The sequence below is a fragment of the Eschrichtius robustus genome, chromosome 1, assembly GCF_028021215.1.
Source record: "Eschrichtius robustus isolate mEscRob2 chromosome 1, mEscRob2.pri, whole genome shotgun sequence".
Taxonomy (NCBI): domain Eukaryota; kingdom Metazoa; phylum Chordata; class Mammalia; order Artiodactyla; family Eschrichtiidae; genus Eschrichtius; species Eschrichtius robustus.
In genome coordinates, this window is record NC_090824.1 from 126388038 (window position 1) to 126410949 (window position 22912).

Here is a 22912-nt window from a genome sequence, read left to right on the forward strand (position 1 = left end):
AGACCCAACACAGCCAAAAATAAAAATAAATAAATTAATTAATTAATTAAAAAAAAAAAAAAAAAAAAGAATGAGATCTTGCCATTTATGACAACATGGATGGGCCTTGAGGGTATTATGCTAAGTGAAATAAATAAGACAGAGAAAGCAAATACTGTATGATCTCTCATATGTGGGATATTAAAAAGCAAAGAAACAAACAAAAACAAGCTCATAGATACAAAGAACTGATTAGTGGTTGCCAGAGGTGGGGGATGGAAGGGGGGGAAATGGGTGAAGTGGGTCAACAATAACAACCAAAAAATCAATTAAAAAAAGAAAAAGAAAGAATCTCCAGAGAGCTTCTTATAAAAACAAAACAGATTCCCACGGGCTGCCAAGCTGGACTTTCTGAATCAGATTATCCAGGAGTGGGGACTTGGACATTTTAACAAACTCCCCAGGGCATTCTTATGGATAGCAGTCAGGGCTAATCACTCCACTTATCCTAGGGCAACTTAGGCCCAAAGAGGCCTTGAGCCAGTCATCAACAGAACCAAAATCAGAATTAGGTCTTCTGACCCACAGTTAGATATTCTTTGCACCCCAAGACCAGAAACCTACAGGACCCAAAGAACAGCACATCATTTATTTGTTTTAATTTTCTTAAACTCAAAGTTACTAATGCCCATAGTTTAAAGAATCAAATATAGGTCATTTTACACAGCTTATACGAAAACACATAGTTCCTCGCCTATGCAACTCCATCTGCCCCTCCCCACAAGGAACCACTTTCAACTCTTTTAGCTGATTCTTTTGGTATTGAAGGAAACCAGACTGTCACCCCAAAATATGCCTCTTCGACATAATTATTTTGAGCTGAAGGCAATTAAGAAGCAGCAAATGCAGGAAAAGCTCTCTCTACCCTTCCCCTCTTTTCTGCTTAAAGGCAGGATATAAATTCTCCTTTTCTGGAGACAGATTCTTGTCAGCCCAGAAGTGTACCAGGGGAACCTACAAACAAACCTTACTCCATTAGTTCCCTCCCATATATTTACCTTCCCACAGTTTGCCATCCTTGGAAGCCTAAAACTGTTTTTTCCTTTGTCCTGTCATTTCTCTACAAATGTATTGTTCTTTGTTGAAGATGCTATATAAGCCAGAGTTCTAAACTGCTATTTTGAGTTACTTTTCATTGAAGTTTCTCAGGCATGATGTGTGCCGCATGCATTAATAAACTTTTATTTTTCTCTTGTTAATCTATCTTTTTGTTAAAGAGCCCCAGTTGAAGTCCTAAGATGGGTAAAGTTTTGCCACCTTTACAGTATTTATTCCCACCCTTGGCATCATTTGCATTTTTACAATGAGTATGCCTCAATTTGTTATTCTTATGTGGTTTTCATAATAGAGTCAGGATGGACTGCCAGGGATGCGTGGGCACCGCGAGGTGCGCCCAGGGTCACTGGGCGCAGGCTACCAGCTCCTCCAGGGCTTGCTCACGGCAGTTGCCGTGGACCAGCAGCACCTCCTTGATCCGGTCCTGCTGGAAGCCCATGTCGCTGAACTGCTCCGAGAGGCGCAGGAACTCCCCTGCCTGAGGAACAGGAGGCAGAGAGGACGTGGGGGACTGTGAGGCTGGGCCTCTGCCCTGGGGAACCCCCTCCCAGGTGCCCACTGTACATACCCCCAGAAAGCTGTGACCCCCACAGGCCAGGTGAGCCTGATCCTGGGCAGCACCTGTGGTTTTCCTGTACCTCAGTGACATGGGCTCAAACCTCCCTTCCTGTGCCAAGGAAGGAGAGCCCAGCCAGGCTGCCAGCTCTCTCTGTCCGGCTTTCCTTCCCCACTCTGGCTCACTCCCGACTCCCTGTGCTCGGGTGCTGCGCTGGGGCAGGAAGAGGAAGGCTGCATACTGGTGCCCAGAGGATGCACAGCGCAGGGTCTCTGTCCAGGCCCCAAACCCTGCCAAGGTCTCACACAGCACAGCCTCTGCCTGCCTTCCTCCTCCGGCCCCAGTGCTTGAAACTCCCCTGCCCCTCCCCGCTCCTCCTCCTCGGCATCTCTCCCACCCCTGCATCCCTCCCTCAGCCTCTGTGAAGACTGCTCTGCCTGGGCCAACTGCCAGTTGTGGACAGGTCACATTCACCAGGCACTTAGAATGTCCCCTTACTGGGACCACAGCCGCACGCATTCTGGGTTTCCAGGTAGGCGGCACACTCCCCGAGCACAGAGTTCAAGCACCTTTCTGCTACCTATCTGGCTCCTGTCTGGGTGTCTGACAAGGAGTGAAAGTCAATGTTTGTTGTGTTGATTCAGTTAAATAACACTAAAGCCCTCCCTCCTGCTGTCTCCCCACCCCTTCCCCTTCCCCCTCCCCTACCCCTTCCCTTCCCCTTCCCCTTGGGTCCTCTCGCCTTCCCCGTGCCCCATTTCCCTGGGCTGCCTCCTTCTCCCCAGGGCTGAGCAAGCAGGCTGTCTCCTGTGGCCCGCAGGCCAGCTCTGGCACTGGTCCTCCCCAGCACACCAGGCTCGTGTGTGCACCCCACACCTCCCCTCCCTGGTGGCCCAGGCTGGAGGCCCTGCTGACCTGGCTCTCGGAGAACTGGAACATCTCCATGGCCTCATCCACCAGGCCCTCCTCGTAGCCCTGTCGCAATAGCCGGTCACAGGCGCTAAGGTAGCTGAGAAACTGGGACGGAAAGGGGCACAGAGGGAAGGAGGTTAAGAGGGGTGTCAGGGGCAGCAGATGGGGTGGAGGAGGCACACAAGGGCCTCATTAAGGCTGAGCTCAGGGCCAGGCTGACTGGGCAACCTGCCACACACAACGTGGCCCCAGAGACCCATGAGCCAACAGAAGAGGGTCAGAGGCCTCCCCTGGGGCCAGGTGGACAGCAAAGCCTCACCACCTGTCCCAAGCTGGGGGCTGGAATCCAGGCAGAGGGCTGTCAGGGTGGGCTAAGGTGTTCCCAGAACCTAAGTGGGGACCGGGCCAGGGCTCAAACATGGGTACCTACCCACCACCCAGCCAGGCTGCTTTCCCTCCCTGGTGAGCACCCACCTGTGAGAAGATAACCTCCTCTCCCACCCACAGCTGTGCACCCCACCCACTGCCAGACACATAACATCTTTGCCATCCAGGACCCCGTGGGCCCCACTCTCTGCAACAGTCCTGCACCAGCGCTGGAAAGGGGAGGGGACAGTGGAGGACCCACAGGGCGGAACACCTCTTCCAGCCACTCCCTGCTTAGTCATCAGGGGCTACTTTTGCCCTCAGGATAAAGGGCTGCCTCCCAACCCAGGTTCAGTGGCCCCGCTTACCTCCGTCAGCAGCCCAGCTGCTCCCTCAGCACCCCCAGACTCCTGCACATCCGGCTCCAAGGCCAAGGCCAGCCTCACTCCTCTTCCCTGGGGAGCCTCTCCCCACCCCCCATCTCCACCAGGTGCTCCCACAGCACCCCATGCTTCCCCTCACATACAGCTTTGTAATTGCTCTACTGTCTTTCTCATCCACTAACTTTTTGTTCCACGAGGGAAGAGTTGTGTCAGTCTTGTTCACCACTATGTTCACCACTGTGAACCCAGCATGGCAGGCAGGCAGAAGGAGCTCAATAAATGTATGCTGTGTTTATAAAATGAATTAAGAACTACCTTCCGGGAGCTTACAGCTCACTGGGGGAAATAAACCAGATACAGGAAGACATGAGTGCCAGGCAGATCCAAGCAGGATTTACAGGGAGTCTGCCAAATGAAGGCTCCAGATGATTAGAATTACGGGTATAAGTGGAGGAGAAACAGGTCAGGTTTCTGCAGACCTTCAGAGCTGGGCAGAAAACACAGATCATAATAGACTAACGGTTTTCAAACTGTTTTAGCTTCTGAACTGTCCAAGCACCAGGGGGCTTCAACAGTAACAGGGTAAGGTTGAAGCTGCTCTGGGAGAGCTGTGGGCAGGTGGAGGGAGCCCAGAGTCCAGTGCCCCCACCTCAGGGACCTTGCTCTGGGCACATTTTGAAAACCACCCAAACAAGCTCTCCTTGCACAGTTGAGGAAACTGAAGTCTAGGAAGGGCGGGCAGCTTGCCCCAGGTCCCAGGACTAGGGCTCAGATCACCTGACCTCTTGGCCAGTGCCTTGTCCATCGGGGGGCCAGCTGCTAGAGGAGGGGCTTTGAGCTGGCTTGAAAGTAGACAGGGTTTCAGAAGGTGAAAACAGGGGCAGGGCAGATGGGGGATGCTCCCTTCACCTCTTGGTTCATCGACAGCAAAGGTTCTCAGCCTTGGTGCTGACTGTAGCTACCTGGGAGCCTTAAAACTACTGGTGCCTCAGTATCACTACCCATAAACTGCTGACGCTCACCTCCAGAGGCCCTGGTATGACTGGTCAGGGGGACAGCCTGGGCACTGGGACTTTTACAGCTCTCCAGGTGATTCTTGTGTGCAGGCAAGGTTGAGAATCTCTGACTCAGTCCACACCAGTAGACCCAAGCCAGGCTGCATATCAGAACCATGCATATCAGAACCATCTTTTAAATGATAGGTCTTTTAAAATGATAGGGCCCTGGGCCCACTCCAGATCCACTGATTGGGACTCTGCAGAGTAGGTCCTGAGAATCTGCATTTGTAAGGATTCTCCTGCTTGGTCAGTTACCAGGCCTATCTCAGGCCCCAGGGTAGGTGAGGATGTCAACATCAGACTCCAGGATGGGACCTCCAGCAGTTATTGATTATAAACACATATTCCCCTCCATTCTGTGAATGGGGAAAGTGAGGCTCAAAGAGGGGACCTGATGTGTCTAAAGTCCCATGGCAAGTCTGGGCCTGGCCTATGGACCCTCACACATGCCACCCACACCTGTCCTGCAGGCAGTCAGTGGACACATCAATCCTTGTGGAAGGAAGGAAGGAGTGATGGACAAAGCTTATCTTTTGTATCTCTTCCTCTCTCCTTGGTTCTTCCAAGTGCCCTGTCTCTATCACCTGATGCCCTCCCTCCTGGACCATCGTCGTTCATCTCTTTTCAAAAGGATTTACTGTAGTGTTTGTCTTTCAAAGGGAGAAGGGCTGTGAACCCAAAGGAGATGCTCAGTTAATGGTGGAGCTTCACAGAACAGAGAGGAATACTAACTTGGTGGGGGAGGATAGACGAAGTCATCCAATGGCCCTTCAGGCCCACCCCTTAGTGCCTGGCCCCTGACTGCTCACTGGGAGAAGACTCACCAGGCAGGTGGTCAGTCTATGTCTGGAAACACAACGTTCCTGATGCAGTGAGATTCTCCCAGCCCACCCACAGGGAGGCCAGTGCCCTGTGCTGCCTCCAGCTAATCTTCAGACCCCCACAGTGATGGCCCGAGACCTCAGCCTTGTCACAGGGTCTGGAGGGACTGAAGAGGCATGTCAGAGTCCCTACCATGGACTTGGCCCCTCACAGCCCTCCTAGACAGCTTCTTGGCCAAGGTCCTGGCTTTTCAGCGGCAGCTGAAGGTGGAGGCAACTTCTTAAATCTCGGATCAGCCTAAGGTGCTGCCCTGGAAGGTTCTCACACAGAAATTATCTGTCCCTTCAGGAACTGCCTTAGCTGCAGAGAATCACTTCTCTCAAGTCACCTTCTTCGCACATCGGTGACTGACTGAAGCAGAAGTATGAAGGCCTGACCATCTCATCCCCAATTAGCACAACTCTGAAGGGCCATATATGCTTCCGAGCTGTGGGGTTGGCTGTCACTGGGTCTACAAAGCTCAGCCTCTCCCTCTACCCATCCTTGCTTCTGTCATTCCCCTTACCCAGAAGTTGTTCCCAAGGGTCTCCTTAATAAATATCCTGTATGCCAAACTCCATCGGAGTCTGCTTCCTGGGGAACCTAACCTACAATACTGGTTTTCCCCATAGCTCCTAGCTGCATGTAAACACCCACGAAGTACCCAGCAAATACTGATGACTAGATTGATGGATGGGTAGATGGAAAGAGAGAGAGATGGATATGGGTACGGATAAACTGTTGAGGGAAGTGGTTAGAGCCGTGCCATCCAATATGGTAGCCAGTAGCCACATGTGGCTATTTACCTTTAAATTTTAATTAATTACAATTAATTAAAATTCTCAGTCACACTAGCCACATTTCAAGTAACCATATATAGCTAGTGGCTACTGTATTGGACAACACAGGAATAAAACATCTCTCCTGCTGCAGAAAGTGTTATTGGGCAGCTCTGGAGAGATTCGTGGCTGCCCAAAGCTCCAGTCTTCTGTATCTGGGGCAGAGACTGGGACAGGAGTAGAATATTGAGACTCCCCAAGTAGGCATGGGGATTCCTGATAAACTCCTATGGAGGTGGTAGCATTAGGGTCTAGAAACTTGCTCATAACCCCCAATAATTAATTCCAAGCTGAAATTCTGCCTCTAGAGAAAAACATAAAATATCTTCAAGTTGAAGACAAAAAGAGTGTGGCCAAAAAAAAAAAAAAAAAAGAGTGTGGCCACTCACCGGGCTCCAGCTCCACAGCCCCCCAGTTCTGGGTCCTCCACTCACCTGGCTGAGGCTCTGCCGCCCAGTCTTCTGTAGAGCCATGATGGCCCTGTGCAAGGGATACCCCAGGGCGACCACTGGCCTGATGAGGTCTTGCTCCTCCTGGCTCAGGGCGGACAGCAAGTCAGCAGAATCAGGGTGCAATCTGTGGGTGGCGAGAGGCTGGGGCACCTGCCCAGGAGGTGGCAGGCAGGTATACAGGCTGAGGGACTGAAACACAGACAAGTGGATGTGTCAGTTACCATGGAGGTGACACCTGGCTAGGCAGGACATTTTTAAAGATGCCTTTATGTACCACCCTCTCTACAGAGAGTAGGGGCTAATATTGTGAGGAGCTTGGAGTCCTGCAGACCTGGATTCAAATCCCAGCTCTCTACTGTTTACTCAGTTTACTCATGTGTAAAATGGATGCAATCATACCAGATAACTCACAGGGTTATTATAAGGCTTAAATAAGACAAGGTGAGAAAACTGATTAGCAAAGGGTCTGGCATACAGAAACTGCTAGTAGATGATAATACTTACTGCTTAAAACAACCCTGAAAGAGAAATATGATAGGCTCATTCTATTTTACAGATATTGAAGTCAAGGTTCAGACAAGTTAATGACCTGGTAAGCAACACACTTTTGGGACCTGAACCCTACTCAGAATCAAATCCAGGGTTCTTTACCCCACACCTTAGTAAGGGGGAAGCAGGGGTGATCTTCCCAGCCAGATCTTCCTTCTTGAGTTTGGCTGGCTGGGGCTTGGCTGGGCATGGGCATGGAGTAGGGTAGGAACTGGGTACAGCTGTGGTGTTGGGGAAACCCACACAGATCCTGGACTAAGGAGGGTGGCTTGAAGGCACTTCAGTTGGTTTGGCTGGCATCACCCCTAACCCGTCCCCCATGAAGAAGCACCCATCTGCTAACCCCGAACATACTGCCCTGTCCCCTCCTCCCCAAGAAAAGCCTAGCTGCTGCCCTGACTTCAGGAGCAGAGTGCATGTAACATGTGAATTCCCCACCCGTCCTCATCTTCTCAGGGGTTTCCCTGCCACGACCTCATCCTAGGATCTGCTCTTTACCCCAGGTGAAAAACATGCAAATCTTAGGATTTGAGTCTACCCTTGTGACCTTGAAAAAGATTCTTACCTGCTCTCTGCCTCAGTTTCCTCCTCTTCAGAACATCTGCCCCATCCTCCCCCCAACCCCGCTGTAGGATTGTTGCTAGAGTTATATTTAATTGGGACCAGGGAAGAGCCATCCTGGCATCAGCAGCTAGTCCGTGATGTGGGTGTGGCCTGTGCAGTTTACACAGCCTCTTCTTTGTTCGCTCTAAATAACTGTATGAGGGGTTGCTGCCCACTTTACAGGTAGAGAAGAGATGGCTCAGAGCAGTTCAGTGACTTGCCTAAGCTCACAGAGCAGTGAGTGGGAAATGCCAGACCTTGAATATGTCTTTTGGATTTAATTTCACCTTGGCCTTATTCTGTTGCATCTCCTGGCCTGACTGTGGAACTGCTGGGGGGAAGAAAGCTGTGCCTAACTGCCACCTCCTGCTACTAATCCTGACGTAACCCATCTGTTCCAGATCCAGGTTTTGTGGAGTTTGATACTTACACAATTTGGACCACTTAAAGAAAAAAGACAGTTATGGATATAAAACTATGTACAAGGCCTTGGAAGGAGCTAGTGAGGGGCCTGAGGCTTAAGCTTCATTGGCTTCACCATATGTTCATATCTGCTCCCAGTTCTTCTTGGTACACATCCTCTGTCCTGAAGCCTTCCCATCCTGCAGCAACCCTCACCTCTCTCTCAATACCTGATTCCTCCCACTGTACAGTCTGCCTTGTCTCACACTTCCTTGCCCAACTCTCCTTGTCCTGTGCTTTTGACCTGGTCTCTTCCAACCCAGTCTCTTGAAGGAAGTAACTGTACAGTGAATATTCCTTGACTGAGCCTTCCCCTCACCCATCCTACAGCAAGCCTTGCTGGGTGGGAAGCCCTAGATCTGAGCCACATTCCCTGACTCAACAGACATTCGCTGAGCACCCCCTATGGGCCAAGTGTGCTGCTGGGTGCTGTGGAAACAAACATTAATGCGATCCAGTCGCTGCCCTAGAAGAATCATATTCCATTGGAAGAGACAGACACATATTGGGTAATTACAATTATTGTGACATGCGCCCTAATAGAAGCAAAGAAGGCACAGTGAGAAACAGAGGGATTAGGGACCTCTGAGCAGGGAATATTCTAGGCAAAGGGCCGCAGGAAGGACTGCATGGTATAGGGCCAGGTGAGAGCAGGTAGGGAGGAGGAGCACGGAGAGGAGGGGATCGAGGCTTCGAACCAGGCTGGAGACCCAGACTGCGGGGGCCTCACTGCTGAGCTGTGGCCTCGGCCAAGGGGGCAGTTTCCTTACCGCAACCGCGGGCCTGTGGCTCCGCAGCGGGGGCACGGCGCCAGCCGTGGAGGGCCGAGGGGGCAGCGCCGGGGTGCTGGGGAGCGATGGCTCGGGGCCCGGGGGCGGCGCGGGGGCGCTGGGGAGCTGGAGTGCCGGGCCCAGGGGTGACGCGGGGCCGGGGCAGAGGCTCAGAGCTCGGTGGCGGATGCGGTGCAGGAGACTGCGGGGGCGGGCGGCCAGCCTGCACTCAGAGAGCCGCTGCCGCGCCCCGGCCAGCTCCGACCTCACGCCGCGCAGCACGTCCAGCGAGCACCGGTGTTGGCCCAGGCTGGGGCTCGCCGAGGAGCTGGGCTGGGGGCTGAAGGGTTCCGGCTCTTCCTCCATGGCAGAGGAGGCTTCCTCCTCATCCTGGTCCTCCTCCTCCACCTCTTCCTCCTCAGGATGCTCCTGCGGCCTGGCCTCAGGACCTTCGGCTGCGGCAGGCATGGGCTCCAGCCCTTGCTCAGGGCTGACCAGCAAGAGCCAGGCGGGAGGGGCTGAAGCTGCCCCCGGGGCATCGCATTGGACCAGGCAGGGTCCCCGGACTACAACCTCCACCCAGAAGAGTACCCTCCTCTCCAGGCTGAAGTCGTGCTGCGGAAAGAAGGCCACATGAGGCTCCACCAGGCAAACCAGGGCCAGGGGCGCATCCCTACCTTCTGGCCTCTGGGGAACCTATTCAGGCATAGACTTGCCAGGCCTGGACAGCTTCTGATTGTAAGCCCCAGGCATTATCGCAGCCTACCCTCACCCTTGGTTTTAGCTAGCACTGGGGTGGATGGATATCAATAACAATTTAATGGCAAACTGCAGGAAGGACAAAGTGAGGAATAGGTTTATAGAATGAAACAGTGAAAACAAATATCTAAGTCCCTTTGCCATTCAGTATATAATTGAACAACAGGGGCTTAAAAAAATTCTCCAACAAAACTTGTTCTTAGCAAAGAAGCTTTCACTTCAGCCCAGCATCATTTGTCACTGAGCAGTTGGCCTTGGAGGCCGGCCCAGGCCTGCCAACCTCTCTGTGGAGTGGTACTTACCTCCATCCCATTCACTGCCATCTGAGGTTACTTTGGGGCCCAGGAAATGTAAAAATCACTAATTTTTGTTGAACTCTACTTAGTAGGTCCTAATGTTATTCCTATTTCCAGATTATCAAAATGAGGCTCAGAAAATTTAATTTGCTCGTGGTGAGATTACTGGTGAGTGGTTGAGCTGGGATTCCTCTGTCCATCTGACTGTAGTGCTTTCTCCACTACAGATCAAGCCACCTAAAAAATAAATCTGGAGCCCACATAAATAATCTAAATTGAGAGTTTGTAAATGAGGCAAAAATAAAATATTCCCGGTACCTACCATTAAAATTTAGAACTGGAAATATAAAACTCCATTAAAAAATATAAATATTCTCAAAAGGCAATTTCAGTGCTCAATGATGGCCAGTTAAGGCTGGGGGAAGTGGTGTGTGTGGGGAAAATGGGAGGCAGAAAGGCAGACAGGCACTGCCCCCTCCCACCCCTGAATGACCCTATGTTGGAGAGAGGAACATAACTTAGCTGTTCTAAGTGTGGCTCCCTGAGTGTATCTTATTTCTTTCTGTATTCTCAGGGCCAAGGGCAGTTCTGGCCCCAAGGGGATATTTGTAAGTATGTGCAGAATAAATGGACAGAGAAAGAGATTGGAGCAAAATAAGTGGGTTGTGAAGGACAGAGGAGGGAAAAAGACAACTTCAGAACTGATGAGGCAGTCATGGAGAGAAAGAGACTGAGAGATAATGAGACAGTCAACAGGACTTAAGGAATAAAAGGATCCAAAGACCCAGGCTGAACAACCAGTAAGTCAGGAATACAGCCCCATCCATTAAAAAAAAAAAAAAAAAAAAAAAAAAAGAAACGACAAAAAAATATGTTACAACGAAGGAGCAAGGTAAAAACCTACAAGACCAAATAAATGAAGATGAAATTGGCAACCTACCTGAAAAATAATTCAGAGTAATGATAGTAAAGATGATCCAAAATCTCAGAAACAGAATGGAGAAAATACAAGGAATGTTTACAAAGGATCTAGAAGAACTAAAGAGCAAACAAACAGCGATGAACAACACAATAACTGAAATTAAAAATATTCTAGAAGGAATCAATAGCGGAATAACTGAGGCAGAAGAATGGATAAGTGAGCTGGAAGATAAAATGGTGGAAATAACTGCCAGGGAGCAGAATAAAGAAAAAAGAATGAAAAGAATTGAGGACAGTCTCAGAGACCTCTGGGACAACATTAAACGCACTAATATTCAAATTATTGGGGTCCAAGAAGAAGAGAAAAAGAAAGGGTCTGAGGAAATATTTGAAGACATTATAGTTGAAAACTTCCCTAACATGGGAAAGGAAATACTTTGTCAAGTCCAGGAAGCACAGAGAGTCCCATACAGGATAAATCCAAGGAGAAACACTCAGAGACACGTATTAATCAAACTATCAAAAATTAAGTACAAAGAAAAAATATTAAAAGCAACAAATAACATACAAGGGAATCCCCATAAGGTTAATAGCTAATCTTTCAGCAGAAACTCTGCAAGCCAGAAGGCAGGGGCAGGACATATTTAAAATGATGAAAGGGGAAAACCTACAACCAAGATTACTCTACCCAGTAAGGATCTCATTCAGATTTTTTTTTTTTTTAAAGAAAGGTGGCTAATGAGTCTTTTTTTTAAAAAATTATTTTATTTATTTATTTTTGGCTGTGTTGGGTCCTCATTGCTGCACACAGGCTTTCTCTAGTTGCAGCGAGAGGGGGCTACTCTTCGTTGCGGTGCACGGGCTTCTCATTGCAGTGGCTTCTCTTGTTATGGAGCATGGGCTCTAGGCGTGTGGGCTTCAGTAGTTGTGGCTCGCGGGCTCTAGAGCGCAGGCTCAACAGTTGTGGCACATGGGCTTAGTTGTTCTGCGGCACGTGGGATCTTCCTGGACCAGGCATCGAACCCGTGTCCCCTGCATTGGCAGGCAGGTTCTTATCCACTGCACCACCAGGGAAGCCCTCTCATTCAGATTTGACAGAGAAATCACGAGCAAAAGCTATGTGAATTCAGCACCACCAAACCAGCTTTACAACAAATGCTAAAGGAACTTCTCTAAGTGGGAAACACAAGAGAAGAAAAAGACCCACAAAAACAAACCCAAATCAATTAAGAAAATGGTAATAGGAACATACATATCGATAATCACATTGAATGTAAATGGATTAAATGCTCCCACCAAAAGACACAGACTGGCTGAATGGATACAAACACAAGACCCTTATATATGCTGTCTACAGGAAACCCACTTCAGACCTAGGGACACATACAGACTGAAAGTGAGGGGATGGAAAAAGATATTCCAAGCAAATGGAAATCAAAAGAAAGCTGGAATACCAATTATCATATCAGATAAAATAGACTTTAAAATAAAGGCTGTTGGGGACTTCCCTGGTGGTGCAGTGGTTAAGATTCCACCTGCCAATGCAGGAGACATGGATTCAAGCCCTGCTCCGGGAAGATCCCACATGCCGCGGAGCAACTAAGCCTGTGCACCACAGCTACAGAGCCTGAGCTCTAGAGCCTGTGAGCTACAACTACTGAGCCTGCGTGCCACAACTACTGAAGCTTGAACGCCTAGAGCCCATACTCCGCAACAAGAGAAGCCACCGCAATGAGAAGCCTGCGCACCGCAATGAAGAGTAGCCCCCGCTTGCCGCAACTAGAGAAAGCCCACACGCAACGAAGATCCAACGCAGCCAAAAATAAATAAATAAATACATTTTTTAAAAAAAAGAAAAAAAAAGATATTCCATGCAAATGGAAATCACAAGAAAGCTGGAATAGCAATACTCATATCAGATAAAATAGACTTTAAAATAAAGACTGTTGGGGGCTTCCCTGGTGGCGCAGTGGTTAAGAATCTGCCTGCCAAGGCAGGGGACACGGGGATGAGCCCTGGTCCGGGAAGATACCACATGCTGTGGAGCAACTAAGCCCATGCACCACAACTATTGAGCCTGCACTCTAGAGCCTGTGAGCCACAACTACTGAGCCCTCATGCCACAACTACTGAAGCCTGCGTGCCTAGAGACCGTGCTCCGCAACAAGAGAAGCCACCACAATGAAGAGTAGCCCCCGCTCACTGTAGTTAGAGAAAGCCTGTGTGCAGCAACGAAGACCCAATGCAGCCAAAAACAAATAAATAAATTTTAAAAATTTATAAAAATAAAAATAAACAAAGGTTTTTACAAAATAAAAAAATAAAGACTGTTACAAGAGATAAGGAAGACACTACATAATGATCAAGGAATCAATCCAAGAAGAAAACATAACAATTATAAATATTTATGCACCCAACATAGGAGCACCTTAATACATAAGGCAAATGCTAACAGCCATAAAAGGAGAAATCGACAGTAACACAATAATAGTGGGGGACTTTTAACACCCCACTTACACCAATAGACAGATCATCTGGACAGAAAATAAATAAGGAAACACAAGCTTTAAATGACACAGTAGACCAGATAGACTTAATTGATATTTTGAGGACATTCCACCCAAAAGTGGAAGAATACACTTTCTTCTCAAGTGCACATGGAACGTTCTCCAGAATAGACGACATCTTGGGTCACAAATCAAGCCTTGGAAAATTTAAGAAAATTGAAATTGTATCAAGCATCTTTTCTGACAACAACACTATGAGATTAGAAATCAATTACAGGAAAAAAAAAAACCAGTAAAAAACACAAATACATGGAGGCTAAACAGTGCGCTGCCAAATAACCAAGAGATCACTAAAGAAATCAAAGAAGGAATAAAAAAATACCTAGAAACAAATGACAAAGAAAACATGATGATCCAAAACCTATGGGATGCAGCAAAAGCAGTTCTAAGAGGGAAGCTCCCAGCAATTCAAGCTCATCTCAAGAAACAAGAAAAATCGCAAATAAATATTCTAACCTTACACCTAAAGCAACTAGAAAAAGAAGAAGAAAACCCAAAGTTAGTAGGAGGAAAGGAATCATAAAGATCAGAGCAGAGATAAATGAAATAGAAACGAAGAAAACAATAGCAAAGATCAATAAAACTAAAAGTTGGTTCTTTGAGAAGATAAGCAAAATTGATAAACCTTTAGCCAGACTCATCAAGAAAAAGAGGGAGAGGACTCAAATCAATAAAATCAGAAACGAAAAAGGAGAGATTACAACTGATACCACAGAAATACAAAAGATCCTAAGAGACTACTACAAGCAACTCTATGCCAATAAAATGTACAACCTGGAAGAAATGGACAAGTCCTTGGAAAAGTACAACCTTCCAAGATTGAACCAGGAAGAACTAGAAAATATAAACAGATCAATCACAGGTAATCAAATTGAAACTATAATTTAAAATCTTCCAACAAACAAATGTCCAGGACCAGATGGCTCCACGGACGAATTCTATCAAACGTTTAGAGAAAAGTTAACACCTATCCTTCTCAAACTCTTCCAAAAAGTTGTGGAGCGAGGAACACTCCCAAACTTGTTTTACAAGGCCACCATCACCCTGATGCCAAAACCAGACAAAGATATCACAAAAGAAGAAAATTATAGACCAATATCACTGATGAACATAGACACAAAAATCCTCAAGAAAATACTAGCAAACAGAATCCAACAACACATTAAAAGGATCATACACCATGATCAAGTGGGATTTATCCCAGGGATGCAAGGATTCTTCAATATACACAAATCAATCAATGTGATACACGATATTAACAAACTGAAGAAGAAAAACCATATGATCATCTCAGTAGATGCAGAAAAAGCTTTTGACAAAATTCAACACCCATTTATGATAAAAACTCTCCAGAAAGTGGGCACAGAGGGAACCTACCTCAACATAATAAAGGCCATGTACGACAAACCCACAGCAAACATTATTCTCAATGGTGAAAAACTGAAAGCATTTCCTCTAAGATCAGGAACAAGACAAGGATGTCCACTCTCGCCACTACTATTCAACATAATATTGGAAGTCCTAGCCACAGCAATCAGAGAAGAAAAAGAAATAAAAGGAATACAAATTGAAAAGAAGAAGTAAAACTGTCAGTATTTGCTGATGACATGATACTATACATAGAAAATCCTAAAGATGCCACCAAAAAACTACTAGAACTAATCAATGAATTTGGTAAGGTTGCAGGATACAAAATTAATGCACAGAAATCTCTGGCATTCCTATACACTATCAATGAAAGAGAAATTAAGGAAACAGTCCCATTTACCATTGCAACAAAAAGAATAAAATACCTAGGAATAAACCTACCTAAGGAGGCAAAAGACCTGTACTCAGAAAACTATAAAACACTGATAAAAGAAATCAAAGATAACATAAACAAATGGAGAGACAGACCATACTCCTGGATTGGAAGAAGCAGTATTGTGAAGATGACTATACTACCCAAAGCAATCTACAGGTTCAATGCAATCCCTGTCAAATTACCAATGGCATTTTTCACAGAACTAGAACAAGAAATTTTACAATTAGTATGGAAACACAAAAGACCCTGAATAGCCAAAGCAATCTTAAGAAAGAAAAACGGAGCCGGAAGAATCAGGCTCCCTGACTTCAGACTATACTACAAAGCTACAGTAATCAAGACAGTATGGTACTGGCACAAAAACAGAAATATAGATCAACGGAACAGGATAGAAAGTTCAGAGATAAACCCACGCACATATGGTCACCTTATCTTTGATAAAGGAGGCAAGAATATACAATGGAGAAAAGACAGCCTCTTCAATAAGTGGTGCTGGGAAAACTGGACAGCTACATGTAAAAGAATGAAATTAGAACACTCCCTAACACCATACACAAATAGAAACTCAAAATGGATTAAAGACCTAAATGTAAGGCTGGACACTATAAAACTCTTAGAGGAAAACATAGGCAGAACACTCTATGACATAAATCACAGCAAGATCCTTTTTGACCCACCTCCCAGAGAAATGGAAATAAAAACAAAAATAAACAAATGGGACCTAATGAAACTTAAAAGCTTTTGCACAGCAAAGGAAACCATAAACAAGATGAAAAGACAACCCTCCGGATGGGAGAAAATATTTGCAAATGAAGCAACTGACAAAGGATTAATCTCTAAAATATACAAGCAGCTCATGCAGCTCAATATCGAAAAAACAAACAACCCAATCCAAAAATGGGTGGAAGACTTAAATAGGCATTTCTCCAAAGAAGACATACAGATGGCCAACAAATACATGAAAAGATGCTCAACATCATCACTAATCATTAGAGAAATGCAAATCAAAACCACAATGAGGTACCACCTCACACCAGTCAGAATGGCCATCATCAAAAAATCTACAAACAATAAATGCTGGAGAGGGTGTGGAGAAAAGGGAACCCTCCTGCACTGTTGGTGGGAATGTAAACTGATACAGCCACTATGGAGAAAAGTATGGAGGTTCCTTAAAAAAACTAAAAATAGAACTACCATATGACCCAGGAATCCCACTACTGGGCATATACCCTGAGAAAACCATAATTCAAAAAGAGTCATGTACCACGATGTTCATTGCAGCACTATTTACAATAGCCAGGACATGGAAGCAACCTAAATATCCATCTACAGATGAATGGATAAAGAAGATGTGGCACATATCTACAATGGAATATTACTCCACCATAAAAAGGAACGAAATTGAGTTATTTGTAGTGAGGTGGATGGACCTAGAATCTGTCATACACAGTGAAGTAAGTCAGAGAGCGAAAAACAAATACCGTATACTAACGCATATATACGGAATTTTAAAAAGCGGTACTGATGAACCTAGTGGCAGGACAGGAATAAAGATGCAGATGTAGAGAACGGACTTGAGGGCACAGGGGGAGAAGGGGAAGCTGGGATGAAGTGAGAGAGTAGCATGGACATATATACACTACCAAATGTAAAATAGATAGCTAGTGGGAAGCAGCCGCATTAACACAGGGAGATCAGCTCGGTGCTTTGTGACCACCTAGAGGGATGGGATAGGGAGGGTGGGAGGGAGGCTCAAGAGGGAGGGGATATGGGGATATATGTATACATATAGCTGATTCACTTTGTTGTACAGCAGAAACTAACACAACATTGTAAAGCATTTATACTCCAATAAAGATGTGAAAAAAAAAATACCAGCACTTGTGATTTGTGGAACCTAAGCAAGATGATTCTAAATTTCATATGAAAAACAAACAAATAAGAATAGCCAGAAAAACTCTGGGGACAAAAAGAGAAATAAGGGGGACTGGCCCTACCAGCTGTTAATATATATTATAAAACCTCAATAATTAAAGCTAAGGCACTGGCACAGATAGACTAAAGGTACAGAACAGAAAGTCCAGAAATAGAAATTAATATCTATGGAACTTTAGTAAATAACAAGGTGGCATCTCAAGCAATGGGAAGAAGACGGTGTTAGTCAAAATTGGTGTTAGTCAGCTGAAAGGAAATAAAGTTGGATCCATCCTCACATCATACACAAGGATGAATTCCAAAAGGATCGAAGATTCAATTGTATGAAATGAAACCATAGAAGTACTAGGAGAAAACAGGAGAGAAATCCTTTATTACCTCAAGTGGGAAAACATTTCTCTGAATTGAAATTGAGAAGCCATGAAAGTACACACACGCACATGTGAAAATCTGCATGGCAAATATACCCCACAAGCAAGGTCAAAGGCAAATGACAAACTGGAAGGAAAACAGCTCTGATAACACATACTAATATAGAAGTGCCTAGAAATAGATAAGAAAAAGACCAACAGCCCAACAGGGAAATGGACAAAAGATATGGACAGTCCACAGAAAAGGAAATACAGATGGCTCTTAAACACATGAAAAGCTGCTCAACCTCACTAAGGATAAGAGAAAGGCAAAATAAAACTACACTGAGATACCATTTGCCTATCCCTGGGCAAAGATCCAACATCTTATGACTCTCTGTTGGGGAGTGGAGCTGAGGTATAGGCCCCTTGTAGAGCGCTGGTTGGATGTAAATCAATATAATCGTTATGGAGGGCAATATGGCAATACACTTCAATTCAAAAGGACATCTGCATAGTCTTTCCCTGCAGCATTGTTTGTAATGGCAAAAGACTGGGAAGAACCTAAGTGTCCATCCAGAGGGGATTCATTCAATAAAGTACGATGTATTCATTTAACGCAATACAGTGAAAAACAAAGTGAAGAAGCTTTCTATGTATTGATATGGAAGGTCTTAAAATACATTAAGTGAAAAAAATCAAGAAGAACAGTGTATATAAAATGCTACCCTTGGTGTAAAAAAGGAGGAAATAGCTGTATTTGCTTGTGTATACAAACATAAGAATCTCCAGAAGAATACATTTTAAAAAATGAGTGACAGAGGTCACCAGTAGAGGTGGGGACAGGACAGATGGGAAGGTGTCAGTAGAAGGCTTTTCACTCTTTCAGGGTAGGCAAACTGCCTGGGAGCCAAACTGACTTCCAACCTTGTTTTTATAAATAAAGTGTTTTTGGAACACAGCCATACCCATCCACTACTTTCTGTAATGTCTATGGCCCTTTCTCCCTACAACAGCAGAGTTAAGTAATTGCCAGTTTTTACTATCTGGTCCTTTACAGAAAATGTTTGTTGACCCTTGTGCTATACCTATATATACATATATATACATGTATATATATGTATTTCATTTCAAACTGCATGAATATATTTTCTTTCTAAAAATTTTAATTGACAAAAGGGAAATTAACTCTGATTAAAGGGATGATGAAACTATGATGAAACAACAAAACACAGACTTGTTGAGACTCCTTGGGAAGGCAGTAGGGTGCAGGGAGTGGACATGGGCTTTGGGGTCTGATCACACTGGAGTCCTGGCTGTGTCACTTACAAGCCACATGACCCTGTTGGTCACCTGGGTGGGAACTTTGGTTTCCTGTGCCATGGGGAAGGAACACCCACCTGCTAAACGGGTCATAAAAATGAGAGAGAAGGGCTTCCCTGGTGGCGCAGTGGTTGAGAATCTGCCTGCCAATGCAGGGGACACGGGTTCGAGCCCTGGTCTGGGAAGATCCCACATGCCGCGGAGCGACTAGGCCCGTGAGCCACAATTGCTGAGCCTGCGCGTCTGGAGCCTGTGCTCCGCAACAAGAGAGGCCGCGATAGTGAGAGGCCCGCGCACCGCGATGAAGAGTGGCCCCCACTTGCCGCAACTAGAGAAAGCCCTTGCACAGAAACGAAGACCCAACACAGCCAAATAAATAAATAAATAAATAAAATTAAAAAACAAAAATGAGAGAGAAGAGTGAACATATAAAGAGCACCTAGCATGGGCCTGGTGCATAGCAGGTGCTCAATAAATGGTAGCTATTTTTTCTCTTTAGGCCATTACAGGTTCATCTGGTAATCTAACTACTATCTATAACATTGTTGCTATGGGAAAATGTGTTTCAAGTTCCAAACACTGGGAATACAGCCCAGTACATTTGGAAGACTGACCAGGAGAGGCTGTAAATCATACTTGGAGTCTCTATTTGATTATTTGCCACAGCAGTAAAAGAAATGGAGGCTCAGGAAGGGAAACAGGCACAAGGGAGTACAGATGCCCACCCTGAGAACAGGAGGCAGAGCCAGGGCCAGCATATGGGCTAGGACACTAGACATAGACTTGGCAGAAGGGTGCACATTTCTGCTTTGAGAAGTAACCTTCAGAATAGCCTCTTCCCAGCTTGGCTTGAGTCCAGCAGAGAGGGAAAAGTTGTGATAGTCTACCTCCCCTGGAGTTTAGTAAAGCAAGTTCTTCTTCCCAACAATACTGGCCCTACTGCCAGAGGGCCCACAGCACAGGCTGCCTGGGGAGAGCAAGAGCTCCTGCCCCACAGAGCGTGGGCCCCTGGACACTGTGCTCTGGGCTTTACAAAGCTTATTTCTGTTCTGGGTCTTAAGGAGCTTAAGTGCAACTCCAGGGTCTGCAGATAAGTCTCCTGCTCCTGTCCCCACAGGCCACTCCTGCCTCTCCACCTGACCCTCCCCAGGCCTCTCCTTCCTGGACTATGCTCTCTGCACCTCACTTCCCACAACCCTTTTTTTTGCCCTCGAACATTATCTGTCTGATGGCTCTCATGTTCCAATCCTTCCCTTAGCTATCAGGAAATGATCTAGAGTCAGGACCCTGGTTTTAGTCCTGCCACTGCCACTATCTTTGGACAAATCATTTCCCTTCTCTGAGCCTCAGGTCCTCATATGCAAAGTGAGTGAGAGCTGAACTAGATCCTCAAACTTTCCTACAGAGTTAGCCCACAGACAGCGCTGAGCACAGAAGAGCCCGAGGACTCAGTCCCAAGAGACCCAACGCCAGCTCCACAGTTCTCTGCAATCCTTTTCTTTCATTTTTTCAAAATTCATGTGAATTCTGCCTTCTACCCCATGACACATCTGTGTTATAATATAAATGCAATAGGTTTCCTCCTAAGTCTTCAAGTAAATTTGACTCACTTGGAAGTTAAATAATCATGTTTATCCTGAGGGTATGTGATACCACCATATATACTGGGTGCATATCCCAGTGTGTGAGCCGTGGGGCAAGGGGTGCCTCAAGGTGCCCCCAGGGTAGATGTGCTTTGGGTCTGTGGAATAGTAATCCCTTCTGATGTGTCCCATGTAACTGTCTGCATTTTAATGGAGGATTCTGGAGAGAGTATCTTAGCCCAACGAAGTGATTCTAATGGTGGAATTTTAGAATTGGCAGCAGGCTGATAGAGAACAGAGGAATTGGAGCATCCTTGCTATGACTCTCAGTCAATCCATACAGGCAACCTTCCAGTTATTCTAAACTTAAAATAAGACCCACTAAATAGCCCCCAACACCAGGACACTAGCTTTCTTCATGAAATATCTTTTCCTCTTGGGTTATTTCCAAACTTCCTAGAATATACCAGAACAGGACAGGCTGCCAGTTAAAATCAAGGAACAAGGGACCTCATGAGACTCAGCATCAGACCCACAGAGCCAGGGATGAGAAGACAGACAGAGAGATACACTTACCATAGAACCCAGCAGAAGCTCCCTGCAGTCTGGGACACTGAGCTCTGGCCCAGGGAGGGGCTCCGTGCCTATCACAAAGCCCTTGGGCACCTTGAAGGGGACACCATCCAGGGCATTCATTCTGTCAGAGGAATGTGGAGATGGCTGAGCAGGGCTGGGGCAGGCCTCCTGCTGGCAGGGAGAGAGTGAATTCCTGAGGACCAGGCTCAGGTCTCAAATAGCTCACTGCTCTCCTATGTGGTGACTTAGCCGAGCCCCACAGAGCCAGGAAGGGAAAGGCCCGTGCTGCCTAAGGGAGGAAATGAATAAAACAAGAGCATTCAAACCGACAGCAACTGACTATTACATGATTAAGTTTTGCTCTCTAGACCACTGTTTCCCAAAACACGGTCTGCAACACTAGTTCTAAAGCATTTCATCAATTTTTCACCCAAATGGTTAAGAAAGAAATATCAAATTACACAAATTCTTCCAGAAAAGAAGGAATACATCCTAACTTGTTTTGATTTCAGCATCACCTTAATACCAAACCTGGGGGCTTCCCTGGTGACGCAGTGGTTAAGAATTCGCCAGCCAATGCAGGGGACATGGGTTCAAGCCCTGGTCCAGGAAGATCCCACATGCCGCAGAGCAACTAAGCCCACGCACCACAACTACTGAGCCCGTGAGCCACAACTACTGAGCCCGCCCGCCTAGAGCCCGTGCTCCGCAACAAGAGAAGCCACCGCAATGAGAAGCCCGCGCGCCACAGGGAAGAGTAGCCCCCGCTCGCCGCAACTAGAGAAAGCCCGTGTGCAGCAATGAAGACCCAATGCAGCCAAAAAATAATTAATTAATTTTAAAAAATGTTAAAAAAAATACCAAACCTGACAAGAAGATTAGAGGCTGATATTTCATGAAAATAAATGCAAAAATCTTATCAAAAATAATTATGGATAGAAAAATACAACACTGCCAGGTTGAGTTTATTTCAGGAATGAAAGACTGGATTAACATTCCAAAATTAATCAATGGGAATAAAAATAAATATCAATAGAATAAAAATGAAAAAGTGTATAATTAGCTATCCCCATAGATGCAGAAAAAGCACTTGATAAAATCAATATCCACTCATGATTTTAAGAAACAATAAACAAACCATTTTTAGCAACTTAAGAATAGAAGAGAATTTCCTTAACCTAACAAAGAAAATCTCTAAAACATTTAAAGCAAACATCCCACTTAATGGTGAAATATTAAAAGATACCCCCAAGATTGGAAATGAGACAAAGATGTCTCCATCATCTCTTCTGTTCAACACTGCACTGGAGGTACTAGCCTGTGCAAAAAGAGAGGGAAAAATAAAACAAAAGTATAAGGATTGGAAAGAAACAAACCCATCATTATTTCTAGATGACATATTTATATGTAGAAAATCCAAAAGAATAGTAAGGTAATTTATCAAGGTCTTTGGATACAAGGTCAATATACAAAAATCAATTGTATTTCTACATAAAAAAACCTAACCATGTAAACGTTATTTTTTAAAAATTTCGTTAGAGTTTGGGATTGACATATACACACTGCTATATTTAAAATAGATAACCAACAGGGAACTACTGTTTAGCACAGGGAATGCTGCTTAATATTCTGTAATAGTCTAAATGGGAAAAGAATTTGAAAAAGAATAGATACATGTATATGTATAACTGAATCACTTTGCTGTCCACCTAAAACTAACACAACATTGTTAATCAACTATGCTCCAATATAAAATAAAAATTTTTAAAAAATTTTCATTAGAGATTGATACCATTTATATTAGCATTAATTACCTAGGACTCAATCTAACACAAGATTATAAGACTTCTACACAGAAAACTATAAAACGTTAGATTAAATAGAGGAACATA

General features: G+C 45.5%; 1 protein-coding gene across 1 annotated transcript; it reads right to left on the minus strand.

Moving 5' to 3' along the window:
• Positions 1-678: 678 nt before the first annotated feature.
• UBAP1L (ubiquitin associated protein 1 like) lies at positions 679-21140 on the minus strand. The gene is made up of 5 exons (XM_068536634.1): positions 21021-21140; positions 8907-9521; positions 6505-6711; positions 2567-2668; positions 679-1573 (listed from the first exon to the last, which is right to left on the minus strand). The coding sequence occupies exons 1-5, from the start codon at positions 21138-21140 to the stop codon at positions 1439-1441; spliced, it is 1179 nt and encodes a 392-aa protein (XP_068392735.1). The 3' UTR covers positions 679-1438.
• Between the last annotated feature and the right edge of the window lie 1772 nt (positions 21141-22912).

Excerpts from the sequence above, each read along its gene's own strand:
- UBAP1L (XM_068536634.1), bottom strand. The coding sequence starts at position 21,140 with ATGAATGCCCTGGATGGTGTCCCCTTCAAGGTGCCCAAGGGCTTTGTG. Across the intron at positions 9,522-21,020 it reads AGCTTCTGCTGGGTTCTATG|CACGACTTCAGCCTGGAGAG; the intron begins GTAAGTGTATCT and ends TTCTTTCCGCAG. Across the intron at positions 1,574-2,566 it reads TCCAGTTCTCCGAGAGCCAG|GCAGGGGAGTTCCTGCGCCT; the intron begins GTCAGCAGGGCC and ends CCTGTTCCTCAG.